The sequence below is a fragment of the Rattus norvegicus genome, chromosome 4 (genome assembly GCF_036323735.1).
Source record: "Rattus norvegicus strain BN/NHsdMcwi chromosome 4, GRCr8, whole genome shotgun sequence".
Lineage (NCBI taxonomy): Eukaryota > Metazoa > Chordata > Mammalia > Rodentia > Muridae > Rattus > Rattus norvegicus.
In genome coordinates this window covers 131,470,191-131,486,679 of record NC_086022.1, presented here as the reverse complement: position 1 = coordinate 131,486,679, position 16,489 = coordinate 131,470,191, and the positions used below count along the sequence as shown (strand labels likewise).

The 16,489-nt window shown below is 45.9% G+C and overlaps 1 protein-coding gene across 7 annotated transcripts in view; it reads left to right on the top strand.

Annotated features, from left to right (window-relative positions):
- The window catches only part of Frmd4b (FERM domain containing 4B), a 326,374-nt gene that overhangs the window by 292,055 nt on the left and 17,830 nt on the right, over positions 1-16,489 (top strand). For 5 of the 7 annotated variants that reach the window (XM_063285583.1, XM_063285579.1, XM_063285582.1 and 2 more), the window contains 6 exon segments: positions 10,351-10,427; positions 12,031-12,169; positions 12,580-12,721; positions 13,787-13,920; positions 14,000-14,119; positions 15,237-15,465. In XM_063285583.1, the coding sequence (XP_063141653.1) occupies positions 10,351-10,427; positions 12,031-12,169; positions 12,580-12,721; positions 13,787-13,920; positions 14,000-14,119; positions 15,237-15,465 (841 nt within the window). 7 annotated transcript variants of the gene reach the window in all.

Genomic DNA, 16,489 nt, shown 5'->3' with positions numbered 1-16,489 from the left:
TGATTTGAGCTGAGGACAGGAGTGTGTTCTGCAAGGCTTTTTCCTGGCCAACTTGCACTCGTGTTAATAGGATGCATAATTTGAAGGGTTGGGAGCACCCACACAAAAGAAGGCTCCTGCTTCAGCATCTGTGCCTACAGCAAATTCTCCAATGTCCAGGAAAGAATCAAGGTCATGTTGACAAATGAAAGGCCATGTGCCTGCCCTGTTGATGTAAAGGCAAACCAGGAGAGAGACATACCAAGAATCAGAGACTCATGCCAAAAGGCTGGTTCTTAAAGAGGTTGTTTAAGGCCTGTTAACAAAGGCCAGGGAGCCCTTCTAGATAATGTCTGTTAATTATTGCCTCTAAATGTTGGGGACCATGTTTGTTTTACTACCAGGGTACAAGCAAGCATTCTTCATTTATTCTACTTTAAATTTGTGCCAATCCAGGGTTTGGGCAGGGGCCCAAGTGGTTTCCATCAGTGAAGCACCATGTTGCAGCCCAAGAGTTGAGGGAACATCCTCCACCCTAACCCCGATGTCTATTTTCTGTGATCTTGGTTCTGTGTATGAATTCGTGTGTGTGTTTGCCATGCTGAGGATCCAACCCAGGGGCCCCGGCAGGCTAAGCAAGCGCTCTCCCACTGAGCCATGTCTCCAATCCTTATTTGCTGGGGGATCCTGGGTATAGTTTTCACCTCTTTAAAAGTGTCTTCCTCATCTTGCACAACTGTAATCCCACTAGCTGCATGAGGAGGGCATGAGAACTGAATGAGATTATATTCTGTCCTGCGCCTGATAAACAGCTATCACCAGATAAGGACAAATCATTCCTTGGGAGAGAGAGAGAAGCAAACATTTAAAGAGAGTATGTGAAATATTTTTCTATGGATAGGGGCAAACCCAGCATTGCGGCAAAGCAATCCTGGTGCTGCAGAGCAGTCCTGGTGCTGCAGAGCAGTCCTGGTGTATTAGAAGTCCCTGTTTTCAGTCCCTATTCTGTACTTGTAAACCCTTTCTCCCTGTGTTACCCGTAATGCATGAAGACATGCTTGCTATAAATGAAAAGAAAAATATTAATGACTTTATGACAGGCTTTCGTGTATCCCAGACCGGCCTTGAACTTGCTGTATAGCCAAGAAATCTTGAATTTTTGATTCCTCAGCCTTCAGCTATTATGCCCTGTTTATATGAGACCGAGGTTCAAACCCAAGGTTTCATGCACACAAGGCAAGTACCAACTGATCCAGCCCCTCTTCTTAGTTTTTTTTTTTTACTGCTTGTTTAGCATTTTTAAAAGATTTATTTATTTATTTTATGCATATGAGCACACTGTCAGTGACACACCAGAAGAGGTCATTGGATGGTTACTGATGGTTGTGAGCCACCATGTGGTTGCTGGGATTTGAACTCAGAACCTCTGGAAGAGCAGACAGTGCTCTTAACCCCTAAGCCATCTCTCCAGCCCCTTGTTTAGCATTTTGAGAGAGAGAGAGAAAAAAAAATGTCTTTCACAAGAAACTAGACAGTCCATCAGTGGGCGAGTAAGGCATTGGTGTGTATGTCATGACCCAACTCTGGCTGGACAGCAAGGACTTCATTCTGGGAAAACAGGACCTGTAAGAGAGCAGAGGTGGGGGACCAATATGGCACTGCTACTCAAGGTATTTCTCCTAGACCATCCCAAAGAAAAGCCTTTCAAGATTAGCATCGTTTTACATCATAGCATGATAAGAGATCCCTGAGGTGAAAATCTTCATTCTTGGCTTCCCGTTAACTGATTTTTTAAAAACTGTTGGAATTCCCTCGTGTCTGGAGGCGGATGTGTTAAGCAATACACACAGAGTCCTTCTGTTCAACTGTTATAATAGCACTCACTCCTCTACTGAAAGGCAGCAGCTTGGTTATCTAATCCCAGACATCATAACTGTTTCAACTTCCCCTTGCTCATTTCACTGCCAGCTTGTCGCCATGGACCACATAGAAGGTCCTTCTACCCAGAGTAGGGTTGATGCTAGGAGACCCAGGAGAGCACTGTCTACATCAATACAACACACTGTCTGGTGTGGAAGAGAAACGCTGGATTACAAAATGTGGCCGGAGGACCAGTCCATCCTGTTTGGGAAAGTATGTAATTAAGCTTCAGCCCCATCAATAATCAATCTGATTGTTTAAACCTGCAGAGCCAGTGGGAGGAGACCGCCAATCCCATCACAGGGATTTGAAATGAGAACCAGTTCTTCATTCCCACTGACCAGCTAGGACTTGGAACTGCCACTTAACCTCTCTGCCCCCTCATTTTCTCATCTGTGAAGCTCGGAGAAGTCTCCCTCCCCTCTTACCCCACGGTGCTGTAGGCATCCAAGCAGGCTACAGGAAATCGCTCGGAGTGAATGTGCCATATTTTCCTGCATAGTAGTACATCTTCCTCCACCTCTGTGCTTAATCCCAGTTAGGGCCTGTAATTAATTCTGTGATGAGGACTTTCCAAGATTCAGTTGAGTATAGTTGAAGAAGATAAAAGGCATTCTAGAGTGAACCCTTTCTCCTTCAGGAAGTCCCCATCTCATTGCAAGGGATGCTGGGAAAGCATTATCTTCATGCTGACAGGCTGTGGCCAAAGCCATAACTCAAGTTCTTTTTGTTAACACACACACACACACACACACACACACACACACACACACGGAGAAAATCGTGCCTGCTAACTTACTGTTTCACTGAAAATATTCTAGAGTGATGGTCGGTGGAAACAAGGCAAACATATAATTGCAAACTCTGAACTTCCTCTGGCAATTCTGTTGAGATAGAAGAACAGGCACGGGATGGGGAGGGACATTTGGTGTGTTCAGGGAAGGTGTCCCTGAGAAAAGTGACATTTAAGCTAAGACCTGAATGATGGAATGCTTGCAAAGAACATGGCGGTTTGTTCTTCGATCGTGGGAAGGAGGGAGGGCGAATGTTCAAAGGAGACCACTGACCACACCTTCAAGAATGAGAGAATCTCTTGCGTGGGAATGGCAGGTGTTCTCTGAAGAAGAGGAAATGTCTCTGCACAGAGGGAACCACCTCATACCAGCTGGCCACCCTCTTACTTGCTATACCTAGGCCTTAACCAATGGTAGAATTGTTCACACGCAAAGAAAAGTGGCACATAGAGTTGGAGTTGTAGCTCGGTGTTTGCCTAGAAATGGCAGGGTGCTTGCCTAACACATATGAGGTCTTAAGTTTGATTTCCAGCACTGTATAAACCAAGCATGGTGTAGTATACCTTTGACCCAGTGCTCAGGATATAGAGGTATGAAAATCAAAAATTCAAAGTCATCCTTAGATTCAGAGCAAATACAAAGTCAGACTGAGAAACAATGAGTCCTGGGGTGTGGGGACGGGGAGAGAGACAGAGACAAACACAGAGATATAAACCATAAACAGAGACAGGGAGTACCTGGTCATCTGTGGTGACACCTGGGAATAGCACCATGCCAGGCCTGGTTGTCTGACTGACGAGCCCATGTGCCCCCATGCAAGTTCTAACAGGGAGGAAGTCTATCTCTCAGCCCTGGGAGGGTCGAGACTTGGCCACAGGGGAAACTTCAGTGAGATGATGTCGTTTTTAGATGTCTGGCTTTTATATGACACATTTTTTAATACCCAGAACTTTTTTTCATCTAAACCTATTTGCAAAATATCCAACATGTTTAAGTGATTACATGCGAGGCATGACATTTTATGTACATACGGCTATGAAATCACTCCTGAAGAAACATAGTTTTCAGACTCTGAGAATGTTCTGCTGGGATCTCTTCCAAACGTGTTTTTACTAGAGCTGATACTGTTGGGCATGCAGGACCCCTTTAGTCTGGGATAGTTAAGTCTCTCTAGCAGGCGACAGGTAGCATTTATATTTAGAAAAGTACCTGAGCAGCCATGTTGATCCTTAGAAGTACTATCTACGCGAAAGAAGCAAAATTGATGCTTACTGTGATAGAGCAAACGTATCTTTATTTACATATCCCACCTCTCAGAACCCAGAAAGAACACAAAACATTGCCTCCCCCCTCAGCATCCCTAAGCCCCGGCTGGATTATTGTTTCCTTGGAAGTATTGGGATCTTCCTGAGCACAGAAGCACAGGGCACAGTGCTGCCCTCGTCCTGGTAGCATCCTCCCTTCCCATGTGATCACTAGCCAAGTCCCCTCCCATCACCAGGCGGCCTGCAGGTGGGGTGTGGGTGGGGAAGAGTTCAGTTTCCATGAGCTGCACACCACTGGTACCTGGAGTTGAGGGATATGCAGGTCACGTGGGCACATCTATAACCCAGCGCTTGGGAAGCTGAGGCAGGAGGATCAGCATAGGTCTAAAAGTAACCTTGGCTGGGAAATCAAACCCCATTTCAGGGACTTCGTCCTACCCCGTCAAATGGCTGCCACAATTGCCTTCTCTGTTCTTTGAAATCTGGGGTATAAGTGAATATTACTCTCTCCAGTCCTTCTTCTCTCCTCCTCTTCCTATAAAAAAAAATACAACAAATGTTAGATCTTTCTCCCCCCCCCCCCCCACCTCCGTGACTAAAAAAAAAAGAAGCGACGTGCTCTGATGCTATGCTGGAGTTTCGGATCCTGACTGTGGCTACATGTGAATACCAGATCCATCCCTGCTGCCTGGGTGTCTTGGCTAGTGCAGTGGCGCTCCTGTGAGTCTTTGTTTTCTCCTGGATAGGATTCAGCTTAAGACGTGCGTCCATGACTGATTGTCAGGAAGAGTCAGTTGCACCTAAGTTTTGGTACCCCGGAAGACATTAGCAATATCTTTACTCACCAGATATAACCTTTAGAATAATTAGTGATACCGGGTTTGTTTTGCTTCCCATCGTGGGGAATCGGGGAGTCACCCTCCGCCGAGTGACTCACTGTTCGATGTGCCTTGGCTGTGGCTATCCTGAATTTAGTCATTTCCATTTGAATTTGTAGTTAAATGATTAACCTACAATCCAAGAGCAAAGGAAAGTCCCAACTCCTTGCGATAGCTTTTCCTACCCCACCTTACTGTCAGACCTGGGTGTTGTTTAGTGGCAGTTTGTCAGTATGTTAAAGAAAACCAGGTCCCTTCTGTCCAAAGTGCTCCCCCGAGGGAAGAAGGGGTCTTAGAATCCTCAAGCAAAACCCTGCCCCTCGCAGCGGATTGTCCAGCATTCCTCTGCTTGTCAGGGCATATTCCCTCTTCCTGGCTACTGCAGACAGAAAGGAGCTCGCTGCCCCACCCCTCTGTTTCTCTATTTCTCTGTGACTGTCAGGTACGGGATAGAGGAACAGATTTCCTTCCTATCGGTTATATCAGGAAACCACCCATGAGACCCTTCCCAGGATGCATCGGGAAACCACCCAAAGAGAGCCACACTCCCAGCCCAGTGTGGTCATAGGAATTGAGAACTGGAGGCCTGATGACACAGCTATGTCAACAGAATAACTGAGCTGTTTCCTCTGTGGAAAGACAGCTGTGGAGCCAGATAGCTATCGCTAGTTCTGTTTCTGCTCTTAAGTGGCTGTTGTCCATTTAGTAACAATTAGCCGAGTGTTCAGCAAGCCCTTCACAGCGCATTAGCTCAACCACTCACTGATGGATATTCCAAGTCAGGCTCAGGGCCAACCTAGTACCCTATAAACATAAACTTACATTTGGATAACCTTTGGAGGCAGGCGTCATTGATCCGTTTAACGGAAGAGGAAACTGAGGCTTAGCAAAGTTAAGCACCCTGGTGATCAGTTCAGCTCTTGAGTAGTGAGTGGGTCCACTTGTAAGCCTAGCCAGGCAGGGAGGTCCCGTGTGTGCAATGCCATGAGGGACGGGACCTGCTCACAGCTCAAAGCATTGCCCACAGGAGGTATTAAAAAATACTGTTGAGCCAGGCTTGGTAGCACATAGCTTTATCCCAGCACTTGATGGCAGAGACCAGTAGATCTCTGTGCAGTCAAGGCCAGCCTGGTCTACGGAGTGATTTCCAGGACAGCCAGGGCTATATGACTAACAACACCAGCATCAATAGCCCATCATTGAGAAGAAAGGTGTCAAAATCTACTGGGTATACATCAGACCTATTTCCCAAAAGTCCCTCAGAACTCCCACCCCTTTAAAATACCACACTGTTTTGATTCGCTTTGAAGGTTTTATTTACGTACGTTTGTGTGTGAGAGAGTTTTGCTTGCATGTGTGTCTGTGTTCCACATGTATGCCTGGTGCCTGTAGAGGTCAAAAGAGGTCAAACCACCTGGAACTAGTTTTGCAGTTGTGAGCTGCCCTCTGGGTGCTCGGGTTCTCTGGAAGAATGGCCTGCGCTGGTTCATCTCGCCAGCCCCAGTTCAGGTGGAGATGTGGCAGAGGTAATTCTGTCTAGTTTTTCAAGGGCTTATTCATGGGTGGGATCTAATGGAATAGCAACTATTGATATCGACAAAATGCCTTAAATATTTAAGACACTCCTTTCTTTGAATAACGGGGCATGTTTTTCCCTATAGCCTTCAGCTGCCTTCGTGTCTGAACAGGAAGAAAACATCTTGTGAATACAGTATTTTACACGAGTTCATTTTCTCAACAGCATTTGTTGCCACATAGTTCTCTGCTTCAGCATCGATGGCCTAGATTCTTCCTCGTTTGAAGACGGATGGTCAATGATTTTGAGATTTGATGTTTTCCTGCTGTGGTTTCTTGATTATATCCTCTTTGACACCTCCTCCTTCCATGTTTTATCCATTCCTTTACTTTTGCTATCAAAGTAACCAAGAAATTGCCTGCTAGCCTGTGTCTGCTTCCTTCTGTTGGTTCCAAAGGGGACAACTAATCATAGCAAAGGGTCTAGAGTAGAGAGACACCAGGAAGACTTAGTTGATAGTCTTTCTTTCACGCTTCAGCTACTTCCCTTTCACAACTAGCAGCATCAGTAAAACAACAGATTCTCCAACGCGTGGCTTCCACTAAGTGCACATGAACAATGGACATTAATTCAAGCCAGCTTTAGAAAACATGTCCTTACCACATTCCGAACGCTACTGAAGCAAATCCTGCCCCTTTTCTTCCTATTTCCTCTTTAAGTCTTCAGGATTGGGATTTTGACTTGGCAATTTTTTTTTTCTGTCTTAGTAGGGAAATTGCAAGTATGTTTGTGTGCACACATGCAGGAATAATACTTCACTGTCTTAACTCAGACAACACGACACACACCGTGCCTGACAACTACGTCCAAGATGTAGTACATCTGTAGTGTAAAATTGCTTTCATTTTGCCCCCTTTAAGCCCAAACCTTCCCTTCCTATTCAGAACCCTTTTGGCCTCATCTTCATTTCTTGGAGATGAAGAGTCCTTCTTATCTGTTTCAGAGGCTACTTCTCTAAGAGTTTCAACTCAGGCAAGTTGCCTTGGATAGTTCCTTAAGCAATTCCCCTTTCCCCTTTTCATTGGTCTGAAATCTCCACAGGAGTTTGCCCAGAGGGAGCCTCTGGTTTATTCTGTGCTCTTATGCACTGGGACAAGAGAAGAGCCCACATCCTGATTGAAGTCCATAGTCAGTCCCAGAGTCAGTCGTCTGCTAGACCCCAAACACTAGTGCACCCTTAAATGGTGCATCCACCTCCCTCTGCCCTTCCAGAGTCTCATCTCCCCCACCCCCCTGAAAAGTAGCTCTCAGAAACACTTGAAAAGTGTACTGGGAGAACGAACGAACAATGGTGCACACTTCATGAAAAGAAAAACAGACCTATCAAGCAACACTATCTTACATCTAACCACCAGTTAGGTCAGGCGCAGCTACAATAAAAAGTATTTGTAGCAACGTAGTAAATGTTGATAGGATCACACTGATAGGCACATGGAATTTCTAAAGGATTCCCCAGATGACAGAGATCTGGGCTCTGAACCGACAGACTGGCGTCCATTTTATGTCAACTTCCATTCATTTTATGTCAATTTACTCATAATTTTGAGAATTAAGTATTGGGCTGGGGATTTAGCTCAGTGGTAGAGCGCTTACCTAGGAAGCGCAAGGCCCTGGGTTCGGTCCCCAGCTCCGGAAAAAAAAGAAAAAAGAAAAAAAAAAGAGAATTAAGTATTATTGTAATTTCCAATTATATTTCAATTTGAATTCGAGGGTAAATTTTGAGGACCAACTTCCAGAAAATAGGAGAACTCGAGCAAAAAACATGCACGTGGACAGCGACTAATTCTGTCAGTTTAACCTCATCCCAGCTTTTCTCACGCTGAAGTTTCCTGGCCCACTTACTCCCTCTCCATTCTACCCAGAGTCCACATTATTTAGCCGTCCCAGGCCACTTTCATATTGTTCTGGCTGTATCTCAAAGCACCCTTTGCATAAACTTTTAAGATCTGGAGAGAGGAGGGGAGGGAGCTCTTCACACACACACACACACACACACACACACACACACACACACAAAGCCCTGCCTGTCTCCCATAACTTCTTCTGCAAATCCAGTTGCCACGTAATTATTTCCGATTCTCTGTAAATAACTAGAAACCCTTCGGTTTTTAAGTAGGGTTTCTCCTTGCCTGGTGCCAGCTTGCTCTGTGCTCTGGGCAGGCTGAATGGAGTCAGCCTAGCATTTCCCATTCGTGAGTGATAAGAGGGGGGAGGTGACGGCTCGCAGAGATCAGGTTTCAAGTGGAGCCCTGGTTTTATGTGTGTGGGAATGGACGCAAAGGAAAACACAGCCCGGCTGCCTTCTGACTCTTCCTGTTGAACCTGTTCCTGTGCCAGTGAGTAGACCTGAGTAAAAAAGGTTTTCCTCAGACAGCCTTGGGTGAAATTCGTGCCTGGATTCAAAGTCGGCTCACCTGCCAGGAAGTACTGTGAGAGTCCAGGCTGCCCCATTTTAGAACTCTCCTCTGAGAAAACCTAGCAGAGAGAACCTGGCTCCCCTCTCCCTGACGGGAAAGAGTGCGCCTGGGAGGTGTCCCTCGGCAGAGTGGCTGATGTCAGTGGTGTGTCAACCGTGGGAGGCTCGGGTTTGTGAAACCAAGTTACACCTAAGTGTCTTATGAAACTCGATTCAGAAGGTACCAGAGCTACCATCGTGGGTAGGGAGGCGGGCAGGATCCGGGGGCTTCCTCTCACGTTTCTTCCCCATTTGGGGGAACTTCTGGATTGAAGGAAATGACAACATCGTCAACTCCACAGAAACCATAGGACATTGGTATGTAGCTTTATGTGTTTACTGATTCTTTAAAACTGTCGAGCGGGGCAGTTGCAGACAGCTGGTGCATGCTAGACGGTTGTGCTGTTTGGGGTTCAAGGTTCAGTCTGAACACTGGCCCTACGATGGCCCTTACAAGCCTACAGCTCAGCCCATCTTTCTGGGCTCCCACACTTGTGGAAAGCTTCTGTTCTCTGGGAACTGTGTTTGCTGACTGTGTGCTGCAGAGCAAGAAATGCTTCTTAGACAACTAAGTGTGTTCGAAGAAAGGCCGGGTATCGCTTTAACGTGGAGGCAGATCCTAGTAATGTCTCAAGTTGGAAGAGAGGACCACCCGGTCCAACATGAGACCTTGAAAAGCCTGCATCAACCCAAAACCTGATGAAAGGGCTGAACAAAACAGCCAGGCACTCTCAGTCCTGTCAATATGCACAGTTTTACCAAAGTATCTGGCTTTTGAAGACACATTTCCAACCAAGCTTGTTTCTCCATCCAAATGAAAAAAAAAATCACTTTGAGTCCTGCCATCAGAAAGGCAGCTGGACAAAGGCAGACAGAGGTTGGGAGCTCTGACCATACCTGGCAGCCTCTTCACGTGAGAAAGCTACAAGAGTCAGCCCTCACCCGGACTCCAGCTCTCGCCGAATTCCTGGCGCTCGGTTTGCTGTCAGTTTGGGGGGCTGGGCTAGGTGAGAGGCTGCCCGGCTCAGACTCACCTCAGCCTGGGAAGCTCTTTTACTTTCACTTTGCAAGCCTTTGAAATGTTATCTTTGATCTTCTCTGAGACGTCCCCTGTAGTGGCTTTTCCATTTAAATGTGAGGTCTAGGTCTTTAAGCAGAAGGTCTGCGCTTACAGTAATCGTGCAGGTTTGCTGTCCTGCGGTTGAGTCAGGGGAAAAACTGATGCGAGTTCTGCGGATGCTGGGTTTTATTATTCAAGGAAGATTCACTGGTGAGGTGAAGTTTACTCGGTAAACATTAGGAAATAAAATGGTTTCGGGTCATAGTTGACTCGTCCGACGTTTAAAGATCACCTGTTTGTGCTTGACCTCCTTGCTGTACCTCTGCGGGGAAGTTGCAATCTTTTGGTTAGGGAGACTGACTTACAGACTTAGTATAAAACTAAGAGTAATAAGAGCTACACGGTTCTCTTCGTTTCTTTCAGTTATTTCAGTGGAAGCAGCTGGAAAATTTGTATTTCCGTGAGAAGAAATTTGCTGTGGAGGTGCACGACCCCCGAAGGTAACGATCAGAGCGTGTATGAGCTGTGATCAGAGTTGGTATGAGCTGGGGCTGCATGGGCATAGCTGTTCGTATTTGCTTTTATTTCCCTTGGAGATTTACCTCCCAGTGAAGCCTCTGGGGTCCAAGAGTAACTGTGTTTAACCTTTAGGGAAACCGGCAGGCATTCCCAAAGCACTGGGCTGCTTTACATTTCTACCAGTGATACGGATGTGACGGTCCAGTTCCCTGCGTAGTCTCTCCAGCTCTGATTATTCTTAGTGTGTGTGTGTGTGGGTGTGTTATTTAAATATAACATTTATTAATTTCTGAGGAGTCATATACACATATACAATGTGGTTTGCTCATATTCTCCACCACTTCTCTCTATCACTCGACCAGCCCTCTACCCAATTCTTACGCTTTTTCTTTTAACCCACTGAGTCCGATTTGTGCTGCTCATATACTTACGGATGCTGGGCCAACAACTGCAGCCGGTCAGTGTACCAGGATCAGCGGTGCGTAGGGAGGAGGCAGGATCCGGGGCTTCCTCTCACGTTTCTGCCCCATTTGGGGGAACTTCTGGATTGAAGGAAATGCCATTTCCTTCGTTTTAAAGCCATTGGTGATAGGAAGCAGCCATGGTTGTTTGCTGTTCCCTTCAGGACTGGGTGTAGCTCCGGCTACGGTTATAGCCAGAGCTCTCTGCAGGGGTTAATTGGCTGTTTAACGTCTTAAGAGAATTATCTATTCTGGTGCGTTGCCTAGTTTTTATCTTGAGTGTTGGTGAGTCCTGAAAGAAAGAAAAACGTCACAGTCATCCAAGTTATTCCCATGAGTGGAATAGTCAGGATGTGGGTTCTCTGAGTAATCAAGAAGCATCATCCTTCAGTGGTTACTCTTTAGACACTAGATAGTGTTTGGAGGTCGGAGGGACAGGAGGAAACTGCTGTGACAAATAGATGGCCCAAGGAGATTAGCCCTGAGAGCTTTGGTGCACCAGCCCCTCCCCCCACACACATCCCAGGCCCTTCTGCCCTCCCCGGCCAGCTCCGCTCTCCTCTCCCTGTGGTTCTGTGGTGTCTTCCTTACTGTCCTGCCTTTCATTGCTCTGACTCTCCTCTTTGCCTGCCTTTCCTGTTTTTACCCACTAGACAAGCAGCAGTCTGGACCCATGTGGTCCAACACAATTTTAGTCAGCGTCATCAAGTTCACCTCCTGCAAGCTGAGACTCCCTCAGTGCTCCCTGAGGTGCTTCCTCCGATGGGCCCTCGTCACCTTGGGCAGGTGCTGTTTCTGCAGCTCGTGGTTGAATGATGGATCTTATCTCCTCTCACAACTTGCAGCAGTCAGTCCCACTTCCCCGTGCCTTCCGACTAGATGCTCTCATACAGCCTTTCATTTGACTAACCTCTCATCCAGCTCTGAGTGTGTCAGAATTTATACAGAGATCACTTGGGGCTGAGTGGTTTTAGGTCAACATCAGAACCTCAGGCCCTGTCTGGCAAAGACTGTGCAGCAGAAAAACGGAAGTCAGGTGCTGTGGGACAGCTCTGTCTGCTAGAGACAGGCCATGTGCCGCTGGCCCAGGGGTGAGTAACTCCTGGCTTTCCTCATGTTTTAGGATTTCAGTGTCCAGAAGAACCTTTGGACAGAGTGGCCTGTTTGTACAAACCTGGTATGCAAACTCTTCCCTCATCAAGTCCATCTGGGTAATGGCCATTAGCCAGCATCAGTTCTACCTGGACCGGAAGCAGAGCAAAGTGAGTACCTAGAGGGGCTCCAGTCCCTTTCCTCTCTGTTCTTAAATGAATTTTCCCAGAAAACATATAAGAAAAAAAAGTTTCATGCTTTGCTACCAAACTTTTGTTTTTCATATATTTTTAAGAGGTGGGAAATATATATGGCTAATTTAAAGGTTGTAACGTTTGGTGTGCCTATTGTCCTCCAGTGGTGACATTGCTGAGGACATTTTAAAGTTAATGACTAGATCCTGCATGCTTTACTGAAACCTTCCATGTACAAAATTAAAGTTTTCTGTTGTTTTCAAAGTGCCGCTCCACAGATCTAAACGGCCCGGTGTTGACATCTTTGACTGCACAGTAACCTAATCATTGTATTGATTTTAAATGTGATTGTGTTTAACTCCATTTCAATGTTATTTACTTCATAGGCAAAAATTCCTTCAGCCAGAAGCTTAGATGACATCGCGATGGATTTAACCGAGACCGGAACACAGAGGGTCTCCAAACTGGTGACTCTGGAAGCCAAGAGTCAGTTCATCATGGCCAGCAATGGCAGCCTGATATCCTCAGGTATTTCCCTGTTCTAGAAAGTATAAACAATCTTCTCTGTGCGTTTGCTATAAATCATTTCCAAATGTGTCTTGGTGAGGCAAAAAACAAAACAAAACAAAAACAAAAACCCCAAAAACAAAACAATCAAAACCAAACCAAAAATGTCTTATTAAAATGCAACAGTATGCAAAAGCTTTGAATAATATTTTAAAGTTATTTATTTATTTATTTACTTTGAGATAGGGGCTCACTGTATAGCACCTGTTGGCCTCAAACTTACAGAGATCTGCCTGCTTCTGCCTTCTGATGCACCGCCATCCTTTAACTATTTTTAAAGAATATGAAGTTAAATTGTAGGTGGTCAGGCTCTATAAATAGCATGAGATAAAAAATACCGAGTACCCAAGGCTCTTTGAAAGATGTTGACTCCCTGCTAGGTTGACGCCACTAATTCTCCACAGAACATAATGCAAGTGTATAATCTGTAACCGCTAGGCCCAGTCCTTTCCGTTGTGGGACGTTTGGAGTCTCTTATCACTAAGTCTATGGAACTTCACTAAACTGACTTGTCTCATCTAATTCCCTCTCAGCTTGTGGGTCTGCAGCAGTGGGTGTAGGGGAGTGGGGGGTTCCTTTGCATCGAACATTCCGGCACCTTGCTTGCTTACCTTCTAAAGAAAAATGGAGTGGGTGGGACCTTCCCAGGGACCATCTTCCCTTCATTCCGAAAGAAAGAGAGAGGGAGAGAGAGAGAGAGAGAGAGAGAGAGAGAGAGAGAGAGAGAGAGAAGAGAAATAAAGAAATGTAATTTTTCCTTGTGTGTGCCTGAACCACATAGCATTTTATTGGGGCTTCCAAAAGGACTAAGCCACAAAGTGCAGGAGACATTTTCTTACCAGGCTCTTTCTGCTGCCCAGAAGCACGTGAGCGGTTTCCTGGTTTCCTTTCATTATGTTCAGAAACAAGAAGAAAAGAAATAAAACCAGCATTTGGGAGCAGCTCGCCTCCCCAGCCCTTTGTCCCTTACTCAGCAAGGAAGGAAACAGGCTCTGTGTGAACCTTCCCGCCCTGCCCCCACTCCAGGTTCTCAGGACTCGGAAGGCATGGAGGAGCAAAAGCGGGAGAAGATTCTCGAACTCAAGAAGAAGGAAAAACTGCTGCAGGAAAAGCTCTTGAAGAAAGTCGAGGAGCTGAAGAAGATTTGCCTGCGTGAGGCCGTGAGTGGCCCTGGCCTCGCTGTCTTTGTGTTGGATGACTGTGCCCATTATGTACTCTTGACCCTGTGGTGTTTTACAGGAGCTCACAGGCAGAATGCCAAAGGAGTATCCACTGAACATAGGCGAGAAGCCCCCTCAGGTCAGGAGGCGAGTGGGGACCACGTTCAAGTTGGATGACAACTTACTGCCTACTGAGGAGGTATGAGTGTGGTGCTGAGCCGTGCTGTGCACAAGACAGAGGAGCTGTCTGTTCCCTACTCTCCATCTACACCCTGGGGTTCTGAGTCATGCTGTAGATTTTTCTCTGAGCCACGGCAATAGACCAAGTTGCACACTTTCACGCACACTCTGAGCAAAGTTGAGTTCCTTACGATTTTGTTCCCCATGTCATGGAGGGCATTCTGTGAGCCCTGGGTAGAAGTCATCAATAGTATTACAGAAATTAAGATTGAATTTTAGCCTCAGATCCTTCCACTTAAAACCAAGTAGCCTTCAGCAAATAGTTCCACTGCCCTCAAGTGTCGGTTCATCTGTAAAGTGCTCGCAATGGCAGACGTCCCCTCTGAAGGGAGCGGTAAGGGTTAAATGAGATAGTATATACAACATTTGGTATAATTAAGTTAAAAGATTTGATGGCCAAAAGTGCGTGTGCTCTCTCAATTGCATATCAAGCAATTACGCCATTATGACCCACCCCATGGTTGTTACAGGAGTTTTACTATCTCAGCTTCCATCCCTAATGGAGGCGAGTTTTGATATTTGCTGAGTGCTTGCCCGTGCACTCAGCTCTGACCTAAGCCTAGCGTGGTGTGTCGTCTAATCTTCAGCGTGCTTTCATAAAGTACTTTCTTCCTTTTGCAAATTCAGAAAGCTAAAGAATTAAAAGATTATGAGTAGTACACTCAGTCATGCTACCAAGAACAACCAGAAAGGGTAGTCAGGTCCTAACAACGTGTCTCTAAAGGGCCACATATGAATGTAACATTCTGCACACATGAGTCACACGTTAGAGTCTCTTTCTGAAAACTGGTCTTAACCCAGCCACGTGAATGAATGTAAAGTCATTTTCCTCCTTAAAAAGAAAAAGAGGTTGGACCATGAGAAGGTGGAGTTAAGGTGGCCGAGAGAGGTCTTGTCTTCCTGGAGGGTGTCTGAGGATGCTTGAGCTATTAAAACTTGGACAGTTTCATGCCCAAAGGGTGTACTACTCAGGAACATGCAAGAATCTTTCATTATTACCCAGCCATAATGCAAGAGAGTGACTGCGCGTGTGTCCGTAAAAAAAAAAAAAAAGCCGTGTCATTGTCTCAATGCAGGATCCAGCTTTACAAGAACTGGAGAGCAATTTCCTGATACAGCAAAAGCTGGTCGAAGCTGCAAAGAAGCTTGCCAGTGAGCCAGACCTTTGTAAAACCGTGAAGAAAAAGCGAAAGCAAGATTACACAGATGCTGTGAAAAGACTGCAGGAGATTGAAAATTCCATAAACGAATACCGAATCCGATGTGGCAAGAAGCCCAGTCAGAAAGCTGCCGTTGTCCCTCCAGGTTAGTAATGGAGAGCTGTGGCAGTCCCCTACTCAGGTCTCCTGCTGGTCGGGATCTTCCAGTCCTCAGCCTGTTCACGTGGTTAAAGAGCAGAACAACAGCATCAAAAGCAACTGTCCCAGGGTCAAAATTTTCAGTATCAAAGGCGTGTGACAGTGGCAGTGGGCTCACCATTGCAGTTCTGTAGGACAGGACATGAACTTTCAGGATAAAGGCTCACAGGGATGTTGGCTCACGATAAAACAGACTCCCTGTAACTCGACTGGAGTTACTTACTGCCCCATATCACTTTCCATGATGCCGGCTCTTCAGAACACTGAGCTTTCCATAGAAGCCTTCCCACAAATGTTTGAATACAGCATACCCTGCATCTTTCTTAGAGACCCGTCCTTACACGCACGTGTGCAGATAGAGAAGGGGTCCCGAGATTATCCCATTGCAAAGGAGTGTTTAAGAGTAGGCAAATGGCAGATGATAGCAGGGAATGCGGGAAAACGAGAGATAAGATTATAACCACAAGGTAATCCTGACTTTGTATAAACCTGCACACAGGATGACTGATGGGGAACTATTTCAAAATACTAACAGCCAGGGAGTTGCAAGCTGGCTAATTCTCTTCTATTTCCGAGACTCTCAACATCATGTATCTATGAAGCTCATATTCAGGAAAATAGACAAATGGAGGAGTCTTTTTATGTCAGTTTAAAGTATTTGACCTTACGCAAAAACTGATGGAATTTTTTAGACTCAAACGTGGTTGAAATGTGATGGTGTTTCTTTAAACCCAAGCCTTCCCTCCCCTTCATGGGTTAACACCTGATGAAATGAGGTGTATGATAACGCTCCACTGGATGGTGCGTTATGATCCTAACTGGTACCTTTCGTTTTCACTGGAACATGAAATAGTCACACATTTTCTACTTGATAAACTGAGGTAACTGGGTTTAGAGCAGAGCAGGCTTAGAGCCTATGAGTCATCAAGATGAGGCCTGACTCTCTGGGAGGGAATACACAGACACTACCA